Genomic DNA, 27,252 nt, shown 5'->3' with positions numbered 1-27,252 from the left:
TGAAAATATGGCAACCCTAGCATACACACATGTGTGCGTTAGGGATTTAGCATCACTGCCTGTTGCTTGTAAACCCAACTTGGGAATCATCTGATTGAAAGGAGGGTGTAATTTTTCAATAAATAAAATGTAAGTGCAATTCTACAACTACATAACTTTTCAAATGAAGACAACCCCCGCCCCCCGCAATGAAATACAATTCCATGTGGGGCAATTTTGTGCAAATATTTCAGGACCAAAGAACAGACAGGCACAGTAATTAACTCTGGTTCAAAGTTTAATGAATGAAAGATACACAGCTTTACTTAAGCGTACATCCGATGCTATTTGTATAATTTTAATCAAAAGCATATAAGCAAGTTGTCTGTCCCCATCTTTATGCCATTCATCAGGGAAATGCTACATGAATGAAATACAGATTATTTTTTATCACCAACAAAAAACATTGAAGAGGCTAGATACTTACCAAGTTGCCAGATCAGAAATACGTTCCCTCCCTTTCTGGTTCTCCTGGTGTCTGCAGGACTATACAAGTTGTTTTCATATGATCAGAGTAAGATCACAGGATCTGTTACAGTATTTGGAACTGAAAACATACTCCACTTAGGTCACTCCAGCTGCACAGCAATAAGCAGGACAAAAGCCAGCTGCTTCATACTATGTAGAGCTGTTTACAAATATAAATGCAATCCAATATATCAACAGGCCCAAGTGTTTAGTGCGTCCCTCCAGAAAATTCAAGCTTGCTGTGTATGATCAAAGCCATTTAGATCTGGTTAACCAGTTTATACCAAGTAGCAATGATCTAGTCAGCATTAAGGCATTGCTTGAAATACAAGCTACATCCACAAGTCAGAGGAGAAATAAATATGATCCTGGTGATACTCCTTGTGCTAGGGTTCTAAACTGCATTTGCCACTCCTTGTGTAGTGTTGTGCTTGTGTGAAGCGGCATATCCTACCACACACCTTAAGAATTAGGTGTTTCCCTGGCATAGCTGAGCCCTGTACAAATCACTAGGGGATAATCATATGATTAGGTGTCTATGTAGTTTGGGATTTCAGTGACAACTGCATTACCAGGTTATCTTAGTAATCAACAAAGTAGTTTTAAGTATTAACTTTCCCTAGTATAAAGGAAAGTAAACGGCACAGAAGGAAAGTTAAGACACAGAAACTATCAAAATTTTAATTATGTTTACAAGATACCCTTATTTTCAATACAAGCACAGTGGATGTGTTCTAAAAAAAGAGTCTCCTAAATGAATGGCAGGTTCTTAATGTTCATAGTTTCTCTTGCAGGTGAATTAATTTTGGGCAACTCAAAATTTTTAACATGATGCCTAGGTCAACTCAATTCTTGTGGCTGAACTACTGAATGCCAACAGTAGCGGTTGGGTTTCAGTTTTGTTTGTTCTGTCCACTTGCCCACTGCCCCAAAATAACCTGAACTGTACAGAGCTGGCAGATTTAAGATTTTCATCCTTATAAAATACTATATATTGACCACTAGAGAAATGGGACTGAGAAATACTAGAAAAACAAGGGACCAAGACATTCTAAACAACACTCTTGATTCATATATTGAATGGTTACAGTGACTACTTGTTCTTCTGGGTTCTTCAACCTTTACTATGAAATGCAGCTAGATTTAAATTTCCACATCTGTTGTAGTTTTAAGAAGCATTTCCATTATCCACAAGTTGGTAGGCATGATACATAGCTTTGTTTTCTCATGCTGATCACAAAATATCATTTTTAGTTGTAGCCTACTCCCCAATCCAAAGGCTTTTTATGCCGTAACACACCCAATACCATAGAATGAACCAATTAACTGGATTTTTTTTCGATCAAACTAAAATGTAGGAGACCAGTAACCCTGTGCTAGCTTAACTCTAAGCCAACAAGCCCAGCTCAAAACAAGGAGGTCTTAAGAAGCATTCTAAAGCTGCTCCAATGAGATTTTGGCAATTCTAAAAAGAAGTTTCAGGATTGCTGAACATGAATATAAGGTGGCATTAAGAGAGAGACTGCAATGGCACAGAGGCAGCAGCAGTCTCATATTGATGAAGCAATCAATAAAGCAACAGATTTACCTAGAGTTGGTGGGAGAAGCTGATATTTCTGTGTAAGGGCTGTGACCACTTCTCAACTTTATTTACTTGAATGACTGACTGCCAACAGCTTTAGTTTGCCACTTTGAGAGCAGGTTTTTAAAAGCATGTTACCAAATTAAGTTGGCTAGTAAACATGGCAGCAGAAAATTAAAGATACAGAAACATGCAGTTCTAATTAAGATGCAACTACATTTTTGCACAAACCACCAGTTTAAGCAAAACAGCAGCACTACAGAAATGCATAGTCGACTTTAAGAAATAACCAAAGAACACTGAATATTCAGAACCCACTGAAGAGAGAAGGGACTACCTAAGAAAATTATCTAGGCTTTAAAGTGTTGAGATTCAAGGGTTTCAGAGGACACAGCATTTCGTATCAATAATGCCCATCACAAAAGATGTGCTCATCAGTTAACAAAGTTGTGCTGATGGGTGTTTGTAAGGACTGCTAAGAAGAAAGAATCAGAATATTTAATTACTCGTTTTGTTAATAGCATAAACACCCATTCACCCCAGATGTGATTGAGGTTATTTTCCAATCAACCTTAGTCAAATGATTTCCCACTTAGAAAAAAAGTGCATTACTGGATCCCTGACTGGAATGCCACCACATGATACACTAAACCCAAATTGGTTATTTACTGTAATTCCCCTTCCCTTTCTTAATCGGAGCCTGTGAATATTTATCCCTTTTAGGTGTAGTAAGATGCAACCCTCTCCAGATAACTTATGGCTCCATCCTCATGTACTAAGATGGCATTTGTAGTACAGGATTTCAAACAAACATCAGGTACTTACAGATTAAACTAACCTGTACTGGCAGTGCTGTGGGATTTTTTTCTTCTCTACCAGTAAGTAGCAAATGCTGAAATTCTGCTGCTAGTCAACAAAAACACAAATTATATTAAACCAAAAAGCTTAATTCATAATTTAGTTTTAAATTTCGAAACACAAACCAAAATTCTTGCACTTTTTTATAGCAACTGTTAACTCCTAAGTAGTCCGTCAAACTGAACTCTGAAATATACTTATTGAACCAATTCAAATGTTAAAGGGTCACAGTGCAAGTTGCCAAAAAAAATGTAGCGTTCTTTCAAGGGTATCAGTGAAAATGAACTGGAAAGCCCTGTACTTGTATTACTACTAACAGTCCGAGAAAGCAAAATATAACTGAACCTTCAAATGCTGGCTGAATTTCTAAAGGATTATAAAATATTTTATGTTAGCTGAGTTGACTATTCTTAAAATTAAGCACAAGAGTAAAATTTATACTGAACTTCAACTCCTAACTTTTAGCAACTGTTGTGTGAAGTAGAGGTGTGACATTTTGAAAACAGTGCTTGCCAGGCACACATCAGTGATTCAAAACTGCCATTTTAGTGAAGGCATTTTTGTGCCTTCACATTTATTTTTAATTAAGGGAACATAATTAAGGAAGGGAACAACTTATTTAGTCGTGCCAGACACTGGTAAGAATGCTCCACTGCAAATACGTTATCTGAACAAGGTATGGAAATAGTGCAGTGAGACATTCCAATCTATTAAGTTGGCAGCGCAGACTCAGTAGGCCAAAAAGAATGGAAGTGAGATTCTATGTTGAGTGTCGTCATCCCGTCCCGTCCCCCACCCCCCATTTCAGCATGGCTCTCTTAAGTATGCTTCCCAGGACAACAAATGGTTAAGTTGACCAAAACAGACTACAAAAGTTCAGAATAGGAAATGCCCAAAATGTATGATCTCTCAAAAACCTAAAAGCAGCTTGAAACCTAAAAAAAGCACTTGCAATGCTTTTGCAATGCTCTCTGTTCTAGCAAGTTACTTCACATTTAATAGCTGGCACTGACAATGTAACCATGTGTTCATAGGATTGTAAAGATGGAAAGGACGAGGGTCACCTAGTCCAACCCATGCAATACAGGAATCATTTGCCTAACTTGGGGCTCCAAGCCACACCCCTGCAGTTAGGAGTTTCATGCTCTACTGACTGAGCTATTGCGTTACCCAACAAGATTCCTTAAATTGACATTATTCTGTGATCAAATATTTTATAAACAAATTTACGAGTCACAGTGGTCAACAAGCAATATGGACTGAATTATATATTAAATGTTTTATTATACAAAAGATGTGAAGTGATTGTGTGGTTTCATTTAACAATAAACATCCATCAAAAGATTCAGATGCATATAATTTTAAAGCGAGTAGTGCTGCCTCAGTTAAAACTGAAATAATACTAATATAGCAAGAGTGGCCAGAATTAATGCCACCTTGCAGTTGCCAAACTGTAAGTATAAATTAACTCAAGTGTATGCCTATGACACAAAATGATCTATAGTTTTGATTTAACTACTTGTATCTACTTGAATACACTTCAGTCAAGTCGGAGTACTTCAAATAGCAGCACCCCAGACCAGAGGAAAACGGTAGCCAGACACAGCTGGAACCTGTTTTCTTCCCACTTTCGAATTAAGACATGACTCTGCATGACATATGGATGTACACAAACTTATCTAAAGTATTTCCACTCCGCAGGGGCCTCAGAGAACTCTCAAACTGCTGCTTATTGACTTCTTCACTGAAAAATCAATTTGACAATTTTGCACGAGAGCTCTTAAAGGGCAACTGGGGGCGGGGACCGAATACTATGTAAGCAATGACGGCAGTTTTCCTTTGAATTGCTAATGTACAAAATCCCAAAACTTCTTTTTTCAATGCGAGAGTTTGGGTAGCATATTGAAGTTCTGTGATGGCAGAAAAAAATTAACATCTGGGCGAACTGCAATTCAGAATTGTAATTTAAATCTTAATTCTAAATTTATTTTTTTGAAGTTCAACTTGGTCGTGCGTCTCACGTCAAGAGATCAGAATGAATGAAGCACAATGCCCCAAGAACCACCTGAGACTACTATTGAAGTCCTGAAAATAGGTGTACTGCAGGTAGAGGAATTTCTGAACTAAAGCCAAAATTTAGAAAGCTGTAGCAAAGGAAAGCAATGAAACCTCTTTGGATCTCCTTTGCAGTACATTCATACCGACTTTTATGTTGCTCTGTAATTATAAAGAAATAGGCACATACATTTGTTCAAAATCCTAGTATCTCTCAGTTCTTCATAAACCATAAAGTTACATTAGGTATATGCTAGAAAATGTGATTGTAGGACAGCTGCAGAAGTGTAAAAAAAAATAAGGCTCAGATTGGATGAAGGGAATATTCAAAGCTAAACATGTTCTCTTATCAAGTGATTCCTGTCTAAAATCATGCAACTGGATCAAGGCACTCATTTATTTAATCTATTTTATTACAGGGTGACACAGTAAAGGCATCCTAACACCCAAGCTATTTTTTCATGGATACTCAAAAAGATAACAGAAGCCATGAATACAACCCTTCTATTTCAAGTCCCTCCAAACAAAGCATGTTTCAATAAATTGGCTATTGACCAAGGGGGGTGGGGAAACATTGAAAAAAGCAGATCTCAAGAGCAGAGGACATTGTAGAAGAAACGCTGATTGCTATTTTCCATCTTCAGTGCGGAGTCCATCTTCACCATTATTGTCAAGAGTCACGTCACACACAATGACAATACACTGAATTGAGGATTTGAATGCAGTTTACGTTCAGATGTGAGGTAGTCACAGTGAACTTTACTCTGGATTACAATTTCTCGAGAAAATGAGAAGCTTGCAGAGGGTTCTGCATGCATGTGAGAGAAGTGACAGGCAGCTGATTGTATTGCTTAGGTATTACGACAAAGGTAATTCTAAGTAAGCGTTTTAAAACTGCAACCACGAAAACATGAGTTACAGCCAGAGCTAATAGATGCCACAGAAAACAAATCGACACTTGAATTTGGAAAAGCACTTTGAGGATTGGGTGAGAGGACTGTGTAAGACAGGGATGGAGAACTTTTAGCCCTCCAAATGACGCTGTATTAAAACTCATGCAAGCCTTGATCACTGACAATAGTGGCTGGGTGCTGATAAGATTTGGAGCCCAACAACTTATGGAGGGCCATCCCTTGAATTAAGGGAAAACAGCCTCTCACACCAAATTCCCAAACTCTTAAAAAACTAAGTAAGAGTTTAAGAAGCAGTTTGAGGCTCTGCAAGTGCAAACTGAAGGGACCACCCAGAAAATCTAGGTGCCTTGTGAAAGCTTCAAACTCTCTCAAACGAAAACTAGATTTGTTGCAAGAGTTGCGGGTAGAAGTAAATTCTCAAGTATTCTTGAAAATCTTTTATCAGCAGCTTTCCTCAGAATGTTAAATCTTTCTTTTAAAGTAATGCATGTGTTTTCACATGTCTAGCAATACATTTTCTCGGAAGGATTCAAATGGCACCAAAACCCCTAAACGTTTGTTTTATGTTCTGTGCATAATATATGGAAAATTGCTTACACTAGGAATACCTAAACGTCTATGCTCATTTATGTTCCAGTGCACATAAATATGGCAAGTTGTTTACCTTTAAAGTCAGGCTGTTGAAAGAATCATGTTTCCTACTAAACATTTATCTCACTTGTTCATCTTATGAAACTCACAACTGCATTTTTCTCCACTCTGTGGGCTCTACATTAATATTAACTTATGACAGATAACATATTTAATGATAAGGTAATTGTTTCAGGTAAATTTCTGTTAAGTTGATGTCACTGACCCCCAACTGCAGAGGTGTGTATCAGTGGAGAAAAACTGATTTCAACACAGGCATTTTCTTAACAATACTAAACACTGCCAACAAAACTCCTGGACTTTTAAAATTCACAGCACCATTTCAAAGGCAGTCATCTTGCTGTTAAAAGATGGAATCGCTACACCAAGTTTCAGAGGGTAAGGTGATGGAGGGATTAACAATTGAACAGGAAATGTTTTGACTCATTTTAAGATTTCTGACTGCTAACAACAATAAATTTAAGCACTAAAGTCAGAGTATCAATATTAATATAGAGCCCATCAAAAGATTATAAAAATCCTAAATTAAATTAAAGATAGGAGCCTTCACCAAACTTGCTGCAAGTTTGGGGACATGAATATCCAACAGCTATAAAGCTGTGAAAGCCCCTAGAATGAATAAAATAAATCCCACTTGCCTCAGACTGAACAGGGCAACACTGAGACTCTGCCTCAGCCTGTCCTATGGCAGGGCTATAGGAAGAAGAAAAATTTAAATTTTAGAAAAACACAACCCAATTAAGTTAAAAATACATGCAATCAAAATTAACAAAATTCCAATGATCAAGCACAGATTTGGTCTCAACTTTTAAGCTCCACACAAATCAGATATGGAATCTGTAAACCAGAATTAATGTATAGAAAAAAAACCCCAACTAGAGTGCTCACCTTCCAGCTTGACCAGTGCTATATGACACTCAGTAGAAAGTGGGTGTTTCCCCTACAAGTGATAAAATATTCTGAACTAATGCAGTAAAAGTGAAAAATGTAAAAAAACGAATCTGCTGTTCAGAAACTTTACATCACTCTTGCATAGTAGTTAGACCAGTACAATTATTAAGACAACTGTATTAATCATTTTTTTAATGTCAGAGGTACGAATTTGTTAAAGTATCATTATAAAGTATAATGGCCAAGTTTAGATGTAGCAGGAAACCATGGTCTCCAATTTGGAGAGTGAGCCATGGGCTTTTGTGCACCCTACTGCTTTTGCGACTCTCAAGGAGATAAAAAGCTTCTACTTTCAATTAACTCAAAACCATGGTTGGATCATCACTTCTTATTACAAATACTGTAAACAAGTAACAGTTCCCCATGTTCAGATATCACAAGGAACTAAGTTTTTTGTTCCTTCCTTGTGGGCACAAAAGAGAAGGAATGGAGGAAATCACAAGAGACTTGAGATTCATTCTCATAACTGACCATGGTTTGCTTACATGCATGAATGACCCCAGCCTATGGATTAGCAACACCTACGGAACTTTTTATTCTAAAAACAAGCTTGTATTCAGAATTTTCAGAAAGTTCAACATAAAGGCCTTGAATATATGCTGAAAATAATAAGCTGTTCCCTTGCACCTCCAACAGATGCAAGAGCACCCTCTCTCAGTGGAAGCAGGACGGAAACTGATTGGCACTCTTCCCCCGAGAGCAAATAGATTTCAAAGCCTCTATCTAGAAGATGGAGGGGCCTACGGGCTTCAGAATGCCTGCCTCCAGCGAGGGGGTCGGAATTAGTTATCTCTAACCCAAGCATACAGCACAGGTGAATCTCTACAGCAGGGATGGGGAACCTGTGCCACTCCAGGTAATATAAAGGGGCAATACAAGGCTACAGTAGAAATTAGTAAATTTCTGATCAAATTCTATCTACTGGATCCAGAGTTCCCATATTCCTGCTGGACAAAGGGGGAGGAGATCTGTACCAATTTCTCTTTCCTCTTGCAAAGCTGCTCTGATGAGCTCTGAAGCCATGTGGAAAGTGGTGCAGGAGCTGAAGAGGAAATTTGCCTACCCCTCTGTCCAGCAGGAGCCTCTGGATGCAACTGGTACAAACTGTACACTAGTTCTTTTAAATGTAAAATGGCCAGTATGGGCTACAAAAGGCTTTCTAATGGGCTCATTAGGAATGAAGCATGTTACAAGAATCATTGTGTTTAATTTTGCCATAGACTGAGGAAAAGTTACCAGCACATGCTTAAGCAAGCCCATTGCCAAAATGGTTTGCCTCTTTAGTACTGGGATCTATAGAGACAGTAATGTCAAAGAAAACTTCAGATATGTGTTTTCATGAATGAGAAAAACAAGCATAACCTCTTCAGATAATGGTCAATAGGTATGTATAATTGCACAATTGCCATCATAATAGTGCAAAAGGAAATAAATGAACAGCTAAAGGGGTGAAGTAATTAGAAAACAGTGAACATGGCTGCATATTCTGAAGTACCTTTTGGGGAAATGGGTAGCCAGTCAACAGAAAGCAAATTCAAAGTGTCAGTAACACTGCTCAGACATTTAATACACAGTACTCCAGCAAAATAAATTTCTCAAAATGAAAATTTAAAACAACTTAAAACAATGAGTGAAGATCACAAAGCCAAAGTTTCTAATGGAAGGCAGGACATTTTTGAAAGTTACGAAAATATAAAAAGAGGATGTACAGAAAGCAGCAAAGGAACTTCAAGCATGAACAATAAAGTTTTTTGAGACCAAGCAAAGGACTGAAGTAGACTGTACGCAAATCGGAAATAGTTTTTACTTTACAAATTGGTGCTGTTAACATGCAATATTACTATTAGCTGGGGGTGGAGTGCAAAAATGACAGTAACAGAATTTGTCTTTATAAATCAACCGATGGAAGTAGGAACAGGAGTTTTGCTATTCCCAGCTCCCATGGAAATACTTATCTTGCTAACAACAGAAAGCAATAAAAAAGAGATCTGGTTTGTACTGCATATAAAGAAACAAGGCTCAAAATGCTGAGGCAAAACCTCACAAACACATCATGCCCCTTGAGAGAAACAACTGCTCAGTCATCCAAGGAGATAATTTTACCCCCTTTCCTGCTAGGTTTTATAAATGGGACAGAGTCCAGTTAAAGACACAGCTGAAACCTCGCCACAGCCGTTTTCTTGACACACAGACATGAGGCAAAATGAGGACAATGTTTGAATCACACAGGGCAGCTTCAGCTGTAGTTTTTAACCAGACTGCTTTTTGCTATGCCCAGATAGAGATTAATTGATCAATTGATTAAGATTAATCTGATATTTTGCAACCTATGTTTTATGGTGAATCCCTCTCGGCTGGTCACCTTTATTACAGAAGCCAATGCTTGCACCTAAGCTTTATAAAGAGAAATCTTTAATAAAAAATGTTTTTTAAAAAAAATGTTAGGTTAAGTAGCTTGAGGTCTCTAAACTGAGGAAGAACCGAAGCAAGGTCAAAAAATGTGCTCTACAATAGCATTTTCTTAGTAGAAGCACATTTACACATAGGAAACATAAGAGCACACCAATATCATAACCAGTGAGCTATGAAGAAGTCTTAAGAAAGTGCACCATTCAGGGGGGAAAACATGTCTTCTTAAGCCCAAGACTTTGTTGCAACTGCTTAATAAGTGTACAGGTCTATTTACTTGTTCAGGAGTCAGCTACAGCATACAGCTAAAGTAGTGACTTTGAAGTTCAAATAATTCAGAATATATCAATGTAGCATCAGGAAATCTGTATTTATTATACCACAAACTACCATAGCATGCATCAGTACAAACCTTCAGGCAGTTGTCCACAGCTGGTCATGAATAAAAAGACAATTTTTTTCTTTCATTTTATTACAATAAAGTTTAACAGTACAGGAAGTCACGTGAACTTAGTAGGTCAATTTTATAAACCCTGCAACAGGAAACTCTAAATACATTAAATATCGTTACACGTTCAGACTTAAGTGTACAAGTAGATGGTAACAATAAAAGCCCTCACCAAACTATTGTTGGGGACATGAAGTCCAACAGCACCTGAAGTGCTGTGAAGGCATGATTTTATGAACAGCAACGTAAGGTTACAGAACTTGCCTTTAAGATGGTACGTTCATGTATTTCCAGCGCCTTCACAATTTAACGAACCATATTTACTATACTTCACTTCTAAAAACCTAGATGAAACATGAAAAAGAAGCCATACAGTATAAATTGCAACATCAGGGAAAGTTCCTGTTTTATTATTCTAAACAAATTTTGCCATGTAAAATAAGAATGTCCAAAAAGTTCCTTGTATGTGGAAAGATTTTTTTTTCCTCCCCTAAAAGTCACAACGAAGTTTTAATTGATGGAAGCTTGGCTATATTAACAGCACAAGATGAGAAAAGGTTTAATCTCCAAACCTATTAGAGCGTTTGCAGTAGCATCAGTAGCGGCCACCTTGCGACATTACAGGCGGTCTCATTCCCATTGGCGGTCGAGGAGGTCCACCTTGATAAGGAGGCACCATTGGGGGCCCTTGACCATATGGAGGCATTGCACCAGGAAGGTATCCTGGCATGCCCTGGTGATGAGCACCATACTGACCTGTGAAGGTAAAAAAACAAATTTACAAACACCTTTAAGCAATACTACTGCTAGTAAAGCATTTAGGCTGCAATCAACTTGCGTATTTTTGTAAATCGCTTCAAGCTCGTATTACAATCAAGTAGCATATAGACGCTGCGAAATAATTAAATACATAAGTTGTATAGGATTTCAAGAAGCTTTAGTGTGTTTTTACCATGGGGTGGCATTGGAGGTCTCATTCCTTGTTGCTGGGGGGGCATTCCCGGCTGCGGTGGCATCATACCTCCCATTGGTCCAACTGGTGGATTGCCCATGGATGCCTGCCCAGGTCGAGGGAGGTTACGCTGATATTTAGGCAACTGTGCTCTTCTTTCTTCCTATGAAGGGAAGCACACAGGGAGAATTTCAACAATATGAGATCAAATCAAAGGTCAGTTTGAGACACAAGTACAGCTTAGACTATTTAAATTGGCTTACTCAACCAATTAAATCTCATCTTCAAACTTATGGAGATACATATTATAGCATGTAAATTCTGGTATAACAAAATGTTACATTATCAATTTCTACTTCTGCATTAACTTTTTCTAGTACTTTCAAAGCAGGATTTAGGGATTATTCAGTTATTATGGATTGTGCCATTATACTGTAGTCTGAAAATCTAGTTCATAAAGCACACCAATAAATATGAAGCAGTCTGACATGAGTTTTAACACTACCCGTATTGGGCTCTGAGAAGTATACCACAGAAAACAAAGCAATTCTAAATTTGCTATAATTCATGTTAGACACATTAAATGGTGAGGGAAGAGGTGGGAAGCAGAGCTGCTACATAAACGGTACAACTGTTTGATCATTTCCTCACAACTATGGAGCAAGGAGAAATCCTATTTAACTTACCAGTGATATATCCTCATCTGGATGGATCAACTTACTGGTTGCACTGGTTGTCGTAAGGGTAGCAGGCTTACTTGTTATAGAAGTAGCTGGCTTAGCTGCAGTACTGTTTGTTGTACTAGTGGTTGAAGCTGTAGATTGTGTGTAAGCAGGGAATGTAGGTTTTGGGGGTTCGGTGGTAGTTGCAGGTGCATTATTCAAAGGTTTGAAATCTGTACCAACCGGCCCTGGAACAGCTGACTGAGCCTGTAAAAACACAAAGTTAAACTATAAGGACAATGCTATTTAAAATGCAAAAATTCTAAACACTGTAGCATTACAATCTGTTTGCACAGCTAGATTAGCATAAAGTAAAAGTTCAGCCCCATTACATAACAAAGCAAACTGGGATGAAAAAAGTAATAGTGTCTCCCAACACACAAACACATTACAAAACTGAGATGTGGCAGATCAAAAACCACAACAAAAGCAAGACAAATTGGGTAACTATTTGTTGCTGTCCCTTTTTCATCTTTTCATACAGTATGTTCAATATAATTCAGATCTATTAAGAAATGTTATTTTTGTAATTAGGCCAATCTAGAAATTACTGGTTTAGAATAGTATTAGGCAAGTTAGCATTCAAACAGAATTAGAATATATGGGAAGATTTTTCTTCTAAGAATGCTAGTGGGTCAACCAGGTGAGAATTAAAAGCATTCTCTGCATAAAAACAAAATGAAGTTCTGAGACACCTCAAATAGCAATTTATAGAGCTGAACTACTTTCCTTTCCTACAAACTATTCGCATCAAATGGGTAAGATAGAACCTTACTATGACTTTGAAGCTATTACATGTTTTTCTTACTTCGGGGGCTCTTAGTTTCACTTATGAGAGAATGCTTTGACAAGCAATAGCACAAATTCTGCACTCACCACTGAATTTCAAATTCAGGACTAGATAGGTTGGGATTTAAGACATGATGCATTTTTTGTTTGGACATTTCCTTACTTTTATCATGATGCATAAAAAATAACAGCATAAACTAGAAAAAAACAACCATGCACCAAGTAAACCACTGCCAACTAAAACGCACTCAACTGCTTTCATGCTCTTCTTAACCCTTTAGAACCACAATGTAGAATCTTTTGTTTATTTCTATTACCGAAATATTATGCACAATTTGTAAAAAAATAAAATTCCAAACAATTTAAGATTGGGATTAACAGCTAAACATAATCAGGAATCCGCAATTATCTGAAGATGTTTAGGTAGATGTTTTAATGTTTACATAACGGTCTAAAGGGTTAACCAGCAAAGCATTTTTAAACTGCAACTTCCTGCGTACTTGTGCTGTGCTAGGAAACAGAGCTTTAGAAGGTGCTGACAGTTCTGAATTGGATGCAGTTGTACTTGAGCTTGTGACAGGTGTCCCCATCTGTAGCATAAAAGAAACGAAACAGTAAACAGTCTCCGAATATATGCGTGAAAGATAACCAATAGGAAGGATCTTGGATTGACTTTTGTAAATGAGTCTCTTCCCTGCAGAAGTTCAAAATGCAACAACGCATTATGAAGGACACTGCAATATGCTTGGAAGTCATACAAGACTTATTCATTTACAATGAATCCAATGCAACAGGAGAGAGCATGTATCTCTCAAACAGACCATTCCACTCTGTTAAACAGCAAGTGGTTCTCAAATGTCTCTACGTATGCATTTTATTTCAATACTGCATACCTGCTTTATCTTTCAGGAGAAGGATTAACAGTTTATTTTAGCTGACTACGAAATAAACATTGTAGGGCAGAATAATCTTTTAAAAAATCATTTCAGAAGCATGCTCCTGCTCACTCACTGTGATTTCTCCTTATGATAATATGAATTTATAATTTTAAGGATGTTCCAATGGCTATAAAAGTTGTTCATGGAAACATGGCCCTGAGCACCTGGTAACAAAGATCAAAACATACTTATTCTTCTGCAAAAAAATTAAAATGGTACCTTAGCATGAAAGACAGCAGGTGCAAATAGCAAACCTGCATTCTGAGACTACATTTGTATAGTAATTCCAGCATAAGATAGGAGCAAATACCAAGCAATCTGTCTAACAACCCCAGTGATTTGAGTGCTGGTGTTCCTGTAGTGTGACTATTACAACTTACATAGGATAGGATAAACACAGTCTAAAAATCCTCCTATCAGGATGTAAAACACACTTACTTGTCCTGCACTGGGAAAAAGTGGTTTAGTAACGGGAGGCTGAGGGGTTGGTGCTGCAACAACAGGAGCGGGAGGTCTGTTAAGTACACCTTGAGCATTCACAGGCTGTGCTTGTGTCATCGGAGGCATACCGGGACGAGGACCGACAGGCGGTGGCATACCTGTAATAAAATTATCCTGATGGTAATTTTCTGAAGACTTTAGTATCAAAACATGTCCCTATTAAATTCTTTTTTAAAGGTAGGGCAATATTCTATTAAATAACAGAGAACAGCTAGAACTCAACAGAAGGCATAACTAACCACAATTACGAAAACTGTGATAGTAAACTAGTATTAGGAGCATAATCCAACTTTTTGGTAGCAATAGTTTTTACAAATGATCTTTATGTTGTGTGTGCATATGTACTTAAGGCCTGAGGTCAGATGAAATGCTGCTGCTCTGATCATGCAACTTCAAGAATTGGTGTATGAATGTGCTTGTGCATCGTAGTTGGTGAGGACAAAGGCTAACCACAAATCCCAATTTGCGCAAAAAGGTGGCCAAAAGGAATGGGGGGGGAGGGGGAGCAGCAGCAAAGTGGCTGTGAGATTCTCTCTGAGCGTCGGCACATTCACGTTGCTTTGTCAAGTCAGTCCTTTATGTGAAATGTTTCAGTAGCCACATGCCAATGGTGGACATGGCAAGAGGTAAAAGTGAGCTATAAATAAGACTCAAACTTTGTACAGTAGGCATCTTTCCAGCCAGGCAAAATTCAGACGATTTTGCCGACAGTGGGGAAAAACCCAACAACCAACATATTACACTGAAGTTTAGAAAGTCTGTCCCATGCCACAATGACACACACTTGCAGCAACCTCAGATACCACCATAATGCAGTGGCACCTGCCCATCCTTGCAGAACAAATGACTCCCACCACCACCATTTAGATAATGATGCTCATGGGGCTATGGCCAACCACCCTTTTAAATTACTTTCAGTGATTAATACAGAAGTGGGGAATCGCCAGCCTACGTGCCTAATTTGGCCTCTCAGGCCTCCCCCTTTGGTCCCTTGATGCCATTTCAGCCAAGCCATAACCACCTGCCCTATATCTAACATCTTATAGGACGTCAGGGGTGGGGCAGGAAAAATCCAGGCTTACCTGTGCCTGCAAAGTAAACCTTCCTATGTTATATTTGCAAAAAATAAAATTAAAAAATAATCAAAGGAAATTATTTTCTTACCACATCCCCAGAACAAGATGGCATCTTTATTCACAAATTGATTTAGAGGTGGATATAAAATTAAGTGATGCCAACAGTCACAATCAAGGTGAAAGCTGCAAAGACTTCCAAGTATGAGCCACCCAAAATTATTTGCACTAAGAACTTTTTATATCAACTCTAATTTCATTTTGTAGTGTTCCCCTGCCATGCCATACAGTTATGTTAGATGTCCAGATTGAGGTTTTTTTTTAAAAAAAAATGTTCCAAAGGAGAATTATAACATAGAGTGAACTTTTTTCTGTGCCATTTTTTTCAAACCCTATAAAAAGTGCACCATTTTATGCAGAGAAGTAACAGCAACTCCAGATCAGTTCAAAAACAAAATAAAGTAACTCTCACCACAGTATGGATTCGTCATTCCTGACCTACCTGGTGGCATACCAGGCATGAGAGGGGGGATTCCTGGTCCTGGAGGCATCATGCCACCCATTGGCATCATCCTATGAAGAATGAAGAAAATGGTAAAGGCCATAAAGAATGCATATCAGAATGTTGCATCCTTCCCCAATTTTGTGTGGTCCTTATTTCTCTCTCTCTCAATAATTTTTATTAATTTTTTAAAAGGACACCAAACATCGTATTTCCCAAACAGAAGCTATAAAACACCAAAACTGGAATTTCCATAGTAGTAACATACACAATAACTGATTTGGTGTTAAGCCACACTCCATATGTTTTGAACTCTTATTTCCCCATCACCTTTGATTACTGGCCAAGCTGGCTGGGGCTGATGGAAACAAAGGAAGCAGATTTATACCAAGTCACTCCACCGGTCCATCTAGATCAGCCTTGCTGACAATAACTGGCAGCTGCTCTTCAGAGTTTCAGGCCAGCCCTACTTGGAAACACCAGGAACCTTTTGCAAACATGTGCTCTACCACTGAGCTATAGCCCTTCCCCAAAGGGAACTGTAGTGCAGAACATCTGCAGAGGACCACCAGACAGGGGAAGGGTTGTGGTACACAATGTTATTAAGGACATCCAAGGATTTCCACTGAGAAATGTAAGTTCCAGCTTTCATTAGCTATCCATGGCAGACGTGTCTGAATCATTCCATACCTTTCAACTTTAACTCAAAGCATGCAGAGAACCAGCTGGGATGCCATTCAACTGTTATGTCTTAAGGCCAGAAGGGGAAGCCAAGTGCACAATGACGCGGTAACCTGAACTCACCACTCCCTCCATGCCTGGGAAAGTTGTTTAGATGGATGTGGGAAGCAGGCAGAACTCAGCAGCAGAGTGGGAGATCAGATTTCCAACTCAAAAAACCGAAAAAGCAGACAGACCCCTTTGCCAAAACCACACTGGAAAGCCATATTCAAAACCACTGGAGAGAACTAATGATACTGGGAAAACATCCAGCCACTCCAGTATGTGCCAAGTTGTTCTTAATGGCCCAAGAAAATTGGCAACATTGTTTTGGGAACCATCTGAATCAGTAACATGTAGAACAGGGGCAGGAAACCAGGTCCAGGCTGTATCAAACCCATGATGCTGCCTTCTGGTCCACCTCATCCCTCAGCCCCACTGTGGTTTCATTTGTTCTGCAAAGAACTGCTGCTAGATAAGCCAGAGAAGCCTTGTGTCTTTCAGTCAGACACTAGCTGCCACACTGGAAACTGAGCTTGCCTGCACACCTTCCTGTTGTTTCTCTCTTCCGGAGGGAGTGGGAAAGGCAGACAATGGATACATCAGCTAGGAAAAAGACTGGAGATGGGAAGGAGTAACTGTGTAGGGTGAGGTGGAGTAGGAAAGAATGACAAAGCAGGAAAAAAGACAGTTTGGGTAAGAGATTCTGCCAGGGAGATGAAGATCAGCAAGGGAAAGGGTCTGGCACACCAGGGCCCTAGGCATGTATGCAGATGGTGTGAGACAGAGTAAGTATGAATGGGAGTGCTGAGTGTGTGGAAAGAGAATGAATGCATAATGAAGGGTATAAAGAGAGAAAAGGAGTCTCCCTGCCCACTGACAGAAATGCTAAGACTTGATTTTAAGAGCATTGTATAATTAGTGTGCAACTTCAAAGTCCAAAAACTCAGGATAGATTTGAAAATGAAGCATGCTTGTCTAGGCATGGACTACACTATTAATCCACTGTTTTTATTTACCCAGGTGGCATTCCAGGCATCACTGGGGGCATTCCAGGCATCATTGGTGGAACACCTGCCATTAATGGTGGTATACCTGAAAGCCAGAGAATGTGTGTTGATTATTGATACTGTACACATTTTTTTTTTATGAATACAGGATTTGTAAGAATACTGATTAGTTCACTAAAGAAATATTCTGAATGATCATGAACCCTTTCCGTTAACATAAAAGAAGTTCAACATAGAAAATTATCCATTAATATTATCCACGGGATTTCCCCCTTCTGCCATTTGAGACACCTGCTGCTCCAAATTATGGCGCAAAGTAAGTTTATGAATACAAAAGACTACTACTAGTTCAGTCAAAGAGTACCACGTGTCACATGTTTAAAAAAGAAGCCACCCTTTCCATTGTTAAAGACCATTAGAGATTGGTAGCTTCCACTTGAGAAATATGTAATTGTGACCTGTAAATTGTATTGCAAACTGCCCAGAGGGCTTGGTTAAAAGATGGCATTACACTGTCACAAATAAAGTTGCATAACCAACGTTTTCTATCTGTTTTCCTAACTCCGTCAATATACCCCAGAATTCTCTACACATTTGCTTATGTCCACGCACAGCTTTTCAAGGAAGAGCAGCCAAATTCCAAACCCCAGGTTGCATATTATGGAAACCACAGTTTCAGGGATGTGAAGCTATCTGGTAGCTAGCAAAACTGGAGCCGTTTCTAAAATTCCAATCAAATATTTTCAAGGCAATTTTAGAGATTTCCCCCTCTAATAAGATTGGTTTTGTAGCTCTCAAATATTTGGAAGAACATAAACTGTATTCAGTATGGAGCAACTAATTATTGTTTATAAGTACCCATTATATTTCAAATAGCACTTCCCAAAATGTTTCCAACTAACGTTTCCAACTAGCAATTTCTAAGACAATCATCACAATATTTCCATCTAGCTACCTGGAGGGATTCCTGGTGCACCTGGCACAGGAGGTAAACCCGGCTGTGCCATTGGTGGTATATATCCCTGCTGGGGTTGCACAGGCTGTGCCTGAAATGAGGTTGAAGCCGAAGATTCATCATCATCATATTCATCAGAATCATCTTGTTGTTTCTTTTTCTGGCTTTCCGCTAAAAGAGTTTTAACATTCAGATGTTAAATTATTTGCTCTTAAAACACATTCCATCCCGGATCACTCTACTTGCAATTTGCTTCAAATAAAATGGAATGCTGCCTTATACTTTTTATCTCATAAATATTCCTTTTCAACAGTAGAGACCAGGGTTAAACCTAAACTAACGACTCTTTCAGTAATATTTAGAGCAATTACAAACAATATTCATTTATTTGTTTAAACTGTAATTAGAATCCATTACACAATCTAATCATTTGCTACTTGGGTCAGAAAACCTAAATTGGGGAGTATTTAGTGCAAGTGAAGGAGCAACCAGTACTAAAAATGCCAATTACTGGATGTATCGGAATCTTCTGCTAGTCTGAAAAAGTAAACAAATGTCAACGAATTACCTTGATAACCAGCCATTACAAAGAGAATAAAAGAGCCTGGTTTAGCTTCCACTGATATACAAATAATGTTTCTTTCTTTTTTTAACATATATGTCACCTTTTAGGGTTAAGCCTTTCAAGGCAGCTTCCCCTGCTCTCTCTTCAGAATATATAACCAATAATTGTTCTGAATGATGTGATTAGTGATATTGCTGGTTCTTGGTATTTTATTAATTGGTTATAAGAATCATAGTATTAATAACAGCTGATGCAGAATAAGATCACACAGCAACACAGTAAAATTATTTCCTCTCTTTTTTCAACAAGAAAGCAATTTTAAACAAATAGGAGTCCACCTGGAAGCCAGAAACCACAGGGCACAATATATTTCAGTTGGACCAGAATTCCACTGGCATTGAGTTACCGATCCCACCAACTTTGTAAAAGGTGGACACATAAGGTGCTTATAATAGGGCTGTTCAAAAAGTAAAATTCCTGACACTCACAAAGTTGTTGAGCTTTTCTTAAATTGTTCAGCTTTTTTGGGAACCCCCCCCCCAAATGGTGATTTTAAGCTTTCGGAGCTGTTTCCGCTACTTTCCCCATCACATTGCCATACACCTGGATTTCCCCTCACATTTTGAAGATTTGGGAAAATCTCCACAAAGCCATTTTTACCTAAAGACCACAACGTGTCCGGAATTTTCCTGATGTATGGCAAGCCTATGCTTACAACCATTATTAGGTGTATTGATTTACTCCAAAAACAAACAATATCATTTCAGACCCAATACTGAGTCCCACATTTTATCTTCAAGCATTAAGTTGCAATCCATAAAAAAGCAGGTTGACAAGTGTGCAACTATGCACCTTAGCGTCACAACAATTTATAAGACCCATAAAATAATACCTATATGTCTAGATTTACATCTCTGTTGCTCACAGTAATCTCACAGTTATCACTCACTGGTGATATTCATCAGAGCATGATAATTAGATACTGAGCCCTTTCCATACTGAAGTATTTCAATTTACCTTGAGTTTTTTGTTCAAGTAGCCTTCTTCTTTCATCCATGTCTTTTTCTGGAATGCCTTCCATACCATAGATTTCCAGTTCAATGTCAGTTCTTCCAGGTATAGCATTTGGAACAGCATCTATTGTTTCTTTATGTACCTATGAAAAATAGGCAAATATAAGTTCAATCCATGGTTAGTTACTAATATGGTGGTTGATGTTTTAAAAAGTTTAGATAATTTGGTTCTGTAGCACTTATAGCATCTTAGATTGAAGGACCACAGTCCAGTGGTAAAACATATGTTTTGCATGCAGAACGTATCAGATTGAATTCCTGACACTTCTAGTTAAAAGGAAAGGTAGCAGGGATGGCAAAAGTCTCTGAAATGCTGCCAGTCAAAATAGATCACTTAGCTAAATGGACAAATAATCTGAACTGAGGCAGTTTACTATATTCTAGTTAGCTCAAGTGCAGTCAAAACTAGTCTAAATCAAATAGCAGGGCTAGATCTAATTAGGTCTAAACAGGGACTAACATTTTTGGGGCTGCATTTATACTGACCATCCTCCAAGGGTCACATGATGGCAGTGGGTGTGGTCAACACACATACATACTCTGCACACAGGTAGAAAGACTCTCTCTCTCTCTCTCTCTCTCTCTCAACAGAGGGGATAAACAAAAAGGCTGTTTTATGGGAATCTCTCCACATGAAGCATGCTCAGATTTGCAATCCTATGCTAGTATTTACTCCCAGACAAGCATGCAAAGGACTATAATAGTAGTTACAAATGTAGCTTTAAATTCTTAAAGAATTAGAACTAGACCAGACTCCAACCAACTACCAAATAATAAAGTCATGATAGTATCCACTATCCTGGGCAAATCAGGCCCAAACACCTACTGTGACCAACCAAAGAAGAGCTTTCATTAATGCAGCTGGTTCTGAAATCTAGAATACTCATAAATTATGGAAGATGATTACAAAACAACAGCACATTGCTTTTCAGCAGACCACCATGTGAAAAAAAGGATAAACCTGAGCACTTACCTGCATACAGTGTATAGCTAAGCCAGGTCCAGTATACAGTTTCTTATGACATATATGGCATTTAAAATGTTTTGCTTTTTGGTGCTGAATAAGAATTTTCTCATCATCAAAATCCCTATTACAATACCTATGCCACATTGTTAAGGAAAGCATGGAAGTAAAAAGGTTACAATAATTATTCTCAAGGAATGCTACAGATCTTTAAAATGTATTAATTACTTTGATTTCTTTGGTAAGTGGATATACAAAGTGGGTGGGCAGGAGGCACATTGGGACCTACTGATGGAACCTACTATAAATTATCCAGTGATCTAAGAGTTTGTTTCAACACTAAAAAAATGATCTTTCTTTCTCCTTTCAAATTGGCTATCAGAATTTGCAGTGATCTGTAGTAACTGAGACGGCAATTTGTAGCTTATCTTAATATAGGGCTAATGAAATGTTGTGGGTCTATGTCTCTTGGACCACTATTTTGCATCTGATTCCACCCATCTCCTGTAACTATTTTTGCATCTTGGGGTTGTAGCGAAATACCAAAGTAGATCCCGCAAGCATTAAATCTGTCTATGCCTACTATACAACATGGTAAAGTTATAAAAATATGTCTTTAAGAGGAAGGGATGATGCACAGCAAAGACTGCAAAATGGATGCCTGGGTATACAGATTCACATAAATGATCATTAATGATATGGAAATCACAACATAGTGAATCTGAGGATTAAGCTCAGGGACCCACAATCTCTGCTATGGCTCAGCTGCCAATCATTAAATAAAGTGCACCCTACCCTAACTCTGCCACATTTCAGGTCGTGTTGTTGGCCTTCTAGGCAGGCAGAAGAGTGAGCCTTTTTGCAAATGTCTGTTACAGAAAAAAACACCCCTTCTCTTATTTGCAACAAGAAGCAATTCTGTTACAAAGTGATTTGAATGATTTGCCACAAAGCTTAATGTAACAAAGAGAACTGATCAAATCTCTCTTCTGGAGAGGTCTTGTTTTGCAGAGCTTTTTAGGCACCATCAAAATCAGGGGAGAGGTTCTATATGCTTGGCATCATGCCTCACCAGGGAGACAGTGGCAACTGGCTCTAGTAGATACAAAAGAGATACAGTTAAAATTCAAAAAGGGTGCTTCTCATCACATTCTGAGCCTAGAAATTTGTTTTAAATACTAGAAGTGAACAGAGCTCACAATTCTTGCACTGAAACACCCATTTCTGATCAATGTTTACATTTCAGCAGCCTAAACAGGCAGGGAAGCAGTTTTGTTCTTCCTGCGAAACTGGGAATGAAACCCATGCAACTCTACTGCAAATCACTCAAGACATCATTCTTTCTGCCCACTCTTGCTGCAGATGGCAACTGCCTCCTAACCAGTGTTCGAAACTCCCATTGTTCTAGGCGCACTTTGCGACAGGGAATTTCATTAGTGTGAGTAGTTTCTGAGCTCTGGGCGCAGTACTGAACCTAAGATTTCAGATTAAAACTGAAGAGGTGAAGGAAAGGAGGATCTTTTTCTGTCTCCCCACTTCCAGCTACTCTCTGAAGACTGGATAAGAGACCCTCTTAAGAATATTAGGGGGGTGGGCAGGGGAAGGACTAGACCATGTGAAAAATGAACATGAATTTTAGCTGCAGTTCATTCATTTTCAACTTTGTATTCTTGTTATGAAAAAGCACACGTAGACATTCTGTTGTTGCACCTATAACCTAGGTCTAAGGTGCCATTGAGCTCCTAGCTTTCATATCTCTGTTTCTAACACTGGTCCTAACACAAAATAGGGCTACAGTTAGCCTTCCAAGCTGCAAGCTCTAATTATGTCTTTGCGAGTCTCTTTCTTGGAGACCAGAGAGTCCCTACTCACAAAAGTATGAAATATACTAATTAATAACAAGGGATTTGAGTGCTGAAGGTAGACTATGGCACAAGAATGTCACAATATACATTATATATAATCAGTTAATTTGAGCCCATAGAATAGTTTTAGAGGGCAAATATCAAGTTTAATTTGACTTGCTATTCTGGATCAAGGGATGCACACACTAATCTTTCCTTATTTTCCCCAAACACACCTTATTCTAACTGAACAGATCTTGTATTTTATTATGCATTCCTGTTCAAACTCTCATACTGAGATTAGTATATTGGTTATACTTCAACAGTTTTTAGATATGATTTAAAATAGGGGGTGGGTTTTGTACCATGAGCAGTGTTGAACACAAGTGTTTATGGGAAAGTCTGTATAAATAAATATATAATCAATATTTAATAAGGGACCGAAATCATGTGGTCCCTAGGCTACAGGAAATCGCAGATCTTCCTCTCAGCAGAGAGAGAGGACCATTGTCAGAGAACCTCTAGAATAATAGTAGATCTGTTCACCACTGGTGTCCCAAAAGCAGTAGGGAGTGAACCAGGGGAGGGCCTGGAACTGTAAGATGCCCAGATACAACACAAGGACTCCAAACTAAAGCTTCTGGTTCCCTTGCTTCTGTTTATGGCTGTGTACACATCATTCATTTAAAACATATTTACCCGCCAAAGAATTCTAGCAACTGTAGTTAACAAACTACAATTCCCATTATTCATTTTTGACGTGTGTGGGTTAACGTGTGGTGCTTACATAGTCTTTGTCAATACAAGCCAGCAGAGCTTATGAAGGGATGCTTCCTCTACCAAGGACTCCCCCTGCCCCTTGCGGGGACTGCTTGGTTAGTCTCAAAGAGCCAGTGGGGTGAAGTGATTAGAGGGTCAGAAGCCCCTACTTAGTAATGGGTGCCCTTGGGCCAGTCACCATCTCTTAGCCTAACCTACCTTACAGGGTCGTGAAAATAAAAATGGGGAAATTGAGCAGATATAAGTGTCGATTAATATTCTACAAGAGTTAAAGTAACCTACATTTCCTATAAATCACTTCCCTTTCATTTCTAATGTGGTACTTCAAAACAATTTCACAAATGGCTTTATGCAAGCAAAAAAGGCTAATTTATTTAAAAACAACAGTACTATTATATACCCCAAATATATCCTTTTTCTTCCTAAGACACCACCATTATTTATTGAGCAAAAGGCACAAAACTGGCAGATCTACCTAAAATATATCTCCCCCTTTCTACCTAGCAACCTACACTTCAACAAGATGTGTTTCAGAAAAACAAGACTCAGACAACCCCAAATTTTCTCATATATCTCATGCATCCTCAAACATCTTTCCAGGAGAAACATTATTCACGGCGTGGTCAAAACATAATGACTACTCAAAGCAAAACATATCACAAACACCTAAATTGGGGGGAGGGAGAGAAATGTGTGGAGAAGGCAAAGCCCAAGAGAATGGATTGTCCCCATTATGAATACATGAAAAGCTGATGTGGAGGATAGGAGTAAGGCAGCAGACCAACACTTATGTGGAACACCCCTTTCTTCGAAAATAGCCTCTGAAATTGATGAGAACCGAATCAACTGGTAAAATTTGGGTCGTCTGCTAAAACACCGAGGAATATACGAGAGAAGCCGGTGGCTCATGGAGCACAAAAAATAAAACCTCAACCACTCAACCTGCCCTGCTTTTGTGTCTTTAAAGGCAGAAATAATCAAGTTGAAGCTTTTCAGGCCGATGAACGTGGCCAACCCGGTATGTCTACGCTGAGGGAAGTTTTCGTTAACGGGGCAGAGCTGCAGCGGCCGACTGAAACGTTGGCAACCAGAGGCGCGCGAGAGGGCAGGAGAAGAAAACAAATCCAATCCGTTCCCTATGGAAATTCTGTGTTGGTTCGAGAGCTATTTGAATTAGGCCCAGGTGGATATTGGGAGCGGGGGCAGGTGGAGTCAGGAAAGGAGGCTGGCTTCGAAGCCCAGTGGAAGTAGGCGCCGGGGGTCCCTTCCATCTCCTGAGGGAAGGGAAAAAGCCAGGCTAGGCCGCCCGACCTCTTCCTCTCCAAGCTCGAGAAGCCTCCCGGCCACCCGCCCGCCAAGAGGAAAAAAGGATACCAGCACCAAGGCTTCAACTGCTTCTTCTTCTTCCGTCCCATGACGACGACGGCGGCGGCGGCCTAACTAAGGAAAAACAACAACTATTAAAACGACGAGAAGCTCGACCTCCGGGTGCTCCCGCGCACTCTTCTCCTCAGCGAGACACAAAATGGCCGCCCTCCGGCCGAACCCTCGGATTCCCAGAATGCAGTGCGCGGGCGCGTGTCCTCCTCCTTCTCCTCCTCCGCCTATTGAGGGGAGGTGGGCGGGGCGAGGAATGTCACGTATTGTGCGGTCAAATCGCTGCGCGCTCTTTTCTCCCTCCCCTCCGGAATGACGTATGGGCAGCTGGCAGCGCGCGCGCCCCGAGTAGAGCCGCGCATGCGCGAATAGCTGGTTTGCAGCCCCGCTGGCTGCGCAGAAATGCGAACGTTCCATCCCGCCGTCCTAAAGCGCCTCGGCGGGCCAGCCATCGAATTGGAAGCCATCGAATTGGAAGCCATCGAGTTGGAAGGGAACCCGAGGGTCATCTAGTCCAACCCCCTTGAGATGCAGGGATCTTTAACTACAGCATCCATAATAATAACAATAATAATAATAATTTATTTTTTAAACTTCGCCCATCTGGCTGGGCTTCCCCAGCCACTCTGGGCGGCTTCCAAAAAAATATTAAAATACAGTAATGCATCAAACATTAAAAGCTTCCCTAAACAGGGCTGCCTTCAGATGTCTTCTAAAAGTCTGGTAGTAATTGTTCTCTTTGACATCTGCTGGGAAGGTGTTCTACAGGGCAGGTGCCACTACCGAGAAGGCCCTCTGCCTGTAACTTGGATTCTCGCAGTGTGGGAACCACCAGAAGGCCCTCAGCGCTGGACCTCAGCGTCTGAGCAGAACGATGGGGGTGGAGATCATAGCTGTCAACCTTCCCTTTTTTGTGGAAAATTCCCTTATTCCAGCTCCGTTTTCCGCTGCTTCCCGCTGCTATCCTGGATTATTAGATATCCCATAGACTGTCCCCGGGACAGGTGACGCTGCTGATCCCTTATTTTCAAATTTGAAAATTGACAGCTATGGTGGAGACACTCCTTCAGATATACTGGACCGAGGCCGTTTAGGGCTTTAAAGGTCAGCACCAACACTTTGAATTGTGCTCGGAAACGTACTGGGAACCAATGCAGGCCTTTCAAGACCGGTTTTGTGGCAGATGGCCATTCAGCTTCTGCTTTGAAATCTCCCAAGGAAAGAGTCCACTGCTTCTCGTGGGAGTCTGTTCCACTGCCGAACAAGCTCTTGCTGTCAGAAAGTTTTTCCTAATGTTTAGACGGAATCAAATCTCTACTCAGCCAGGAAGTTCTGCCCTCCTGAGTTGCGGTCCTTGCAAGCAGGTATGCGGAGGATCATCATCTCAGGCTTTCGACTTCAGTCCTATGCGCGTTTACCTGGGGGTAAGGCACAGTGGGAAATTGCTGCGCTGCAGAATCATTTTCCAGGTTCACCCTCCTCATTTCAGAGCAAGACTTGTTGAACTCAGTTTGAACTTAACTTGCGAGTAGACATGCACAGCATCACACCATAAATCGCAAAATGAAATGAAATCTATGAGTAACCTGTTTATTACTTGTGTTGTTATCACTTGATGTTAAACACTGGGATTTAAAGAGGCTTTCAGAAACATATTTTTAAAAGTGCATACCCTCCGATGAAAAGAGGGACATCCCTTTCCATAATGATAATTTTATTGTTTATACCCCATACATCTTACTGGGTTGCCCTAGCCTAGCCACTCTGGGGAGCTTCCAACATACGTATATAAAAACATAATAAAGCATTTTTACAAAACCTTCTCTATACAGTGGTACCTCGGGTTAAGTACTTAATTCGTTCCGGAGGTCTGTTCTTAACCTGAAACTGTTCTTAACCTGAAGCTCCACTTTAGCTAATGGGGCCTCCTGCTGCCGCTGCGCTGCTCCTGCACAATTTCTGTTCTCATCCTGAAGCAAAGTTCTTAACCCAAGGTACTATTTCTGGGTTAGCGAAGTCTGTAACCTGAAGCGTATATAACCCGAAGCGTATATAACCCGAGGTACCACTTTACAGGATTGCCTTCAGACGGCTCGGGGGTTGGATAACTCC

General features: G+C 39.6%; 1 protein-coding gene and 1 long non-coding RNA gene across 28 annotated transcripts in view; both read right to left on the bottom strand.

Annotated features, from left to right (window-relative positions):
• The window catches only part of LOC310700723, a 45,369-nt gene that overhangs the window by 10,866 nt on the left and 7,251 nt on the right, over nucleotides 1–27,252 (bottom strand). The window lies entirely within an intron of this gene.
• Nucleotides 260–25,367, bottom strand: ZNF207 (zinc finger protein 207). 27 transcript variants are annotated; one of them, XR_014522634.1, is made up of 15 exons: nucleotides 25,138–25,367; nucleotides 21,149–21,275; nucleotides 20,120–20,258; nucleotides 18,538–18,708; nucleotides 17,592–17,667; nucleotides 15,823–15,923; nucleotides 14,215–14,375; nucleotides 13,339–13,428; nucleotides 12,014–12,256; nucleotides 11,328–11,490; nucleotides 10,948–11,131; nucleotides 10,640–10,719; nucleotides 7,206–7,260; nucleotides 2,928–2,992; nucleotides 260–525 (listed from the first exon to the last, which is right to left on the bottom strand). XR_014522634.1 is itself a non-coding variant. In XM_083490185.1 (12 exons), exons 1-11 carry the CDS (start codon nucleotides 25,176–25,178, stop codon nucleotides 10,971–10,973), a joined length of 1,473 nt encoding a protein of 490 aa, XP_083346311.1. In that variant the 5' UTR covers nucleotides 25,179–25,367; the 3' UTR covers nucleotides 10,279–10,719; nucleotides 10,948–10,970. The 27 variants fall into 27 exon arrangements, 4 of the variants coding, with proteins under 4 accessions (XP_083346311.1, XP_083346310.1, XP_083346312.1 ...); XR_014522624.1 differs by having other exon boundaries at nucleotides 2,928–4,504; nucleotides 4,576–7,260; nucleotides 10,640–11,131; XR_014522626.1 differs by having other exon boundaries at nucleotides 2,928–2,995; nucleotides 5,117–7,260; nucleotides 10,640–11,131.

This window comes from Podarcis liolepis, assembly GCF_965112155.1.
Source record: "Podarcis liolepis genome assembly, chromosome: 2".
In the NCBI taxonomy this organism is placed as follows: domain Eukaryota; kingdom Metazoa; phylum Chordata; class Lepidosauria; order Squamata; family Lacertidae; genus Podarcis; species Podarcis liolepis.
This window is presented reverse-complemented; position numbering and strand designations above follow the sequence as displayed.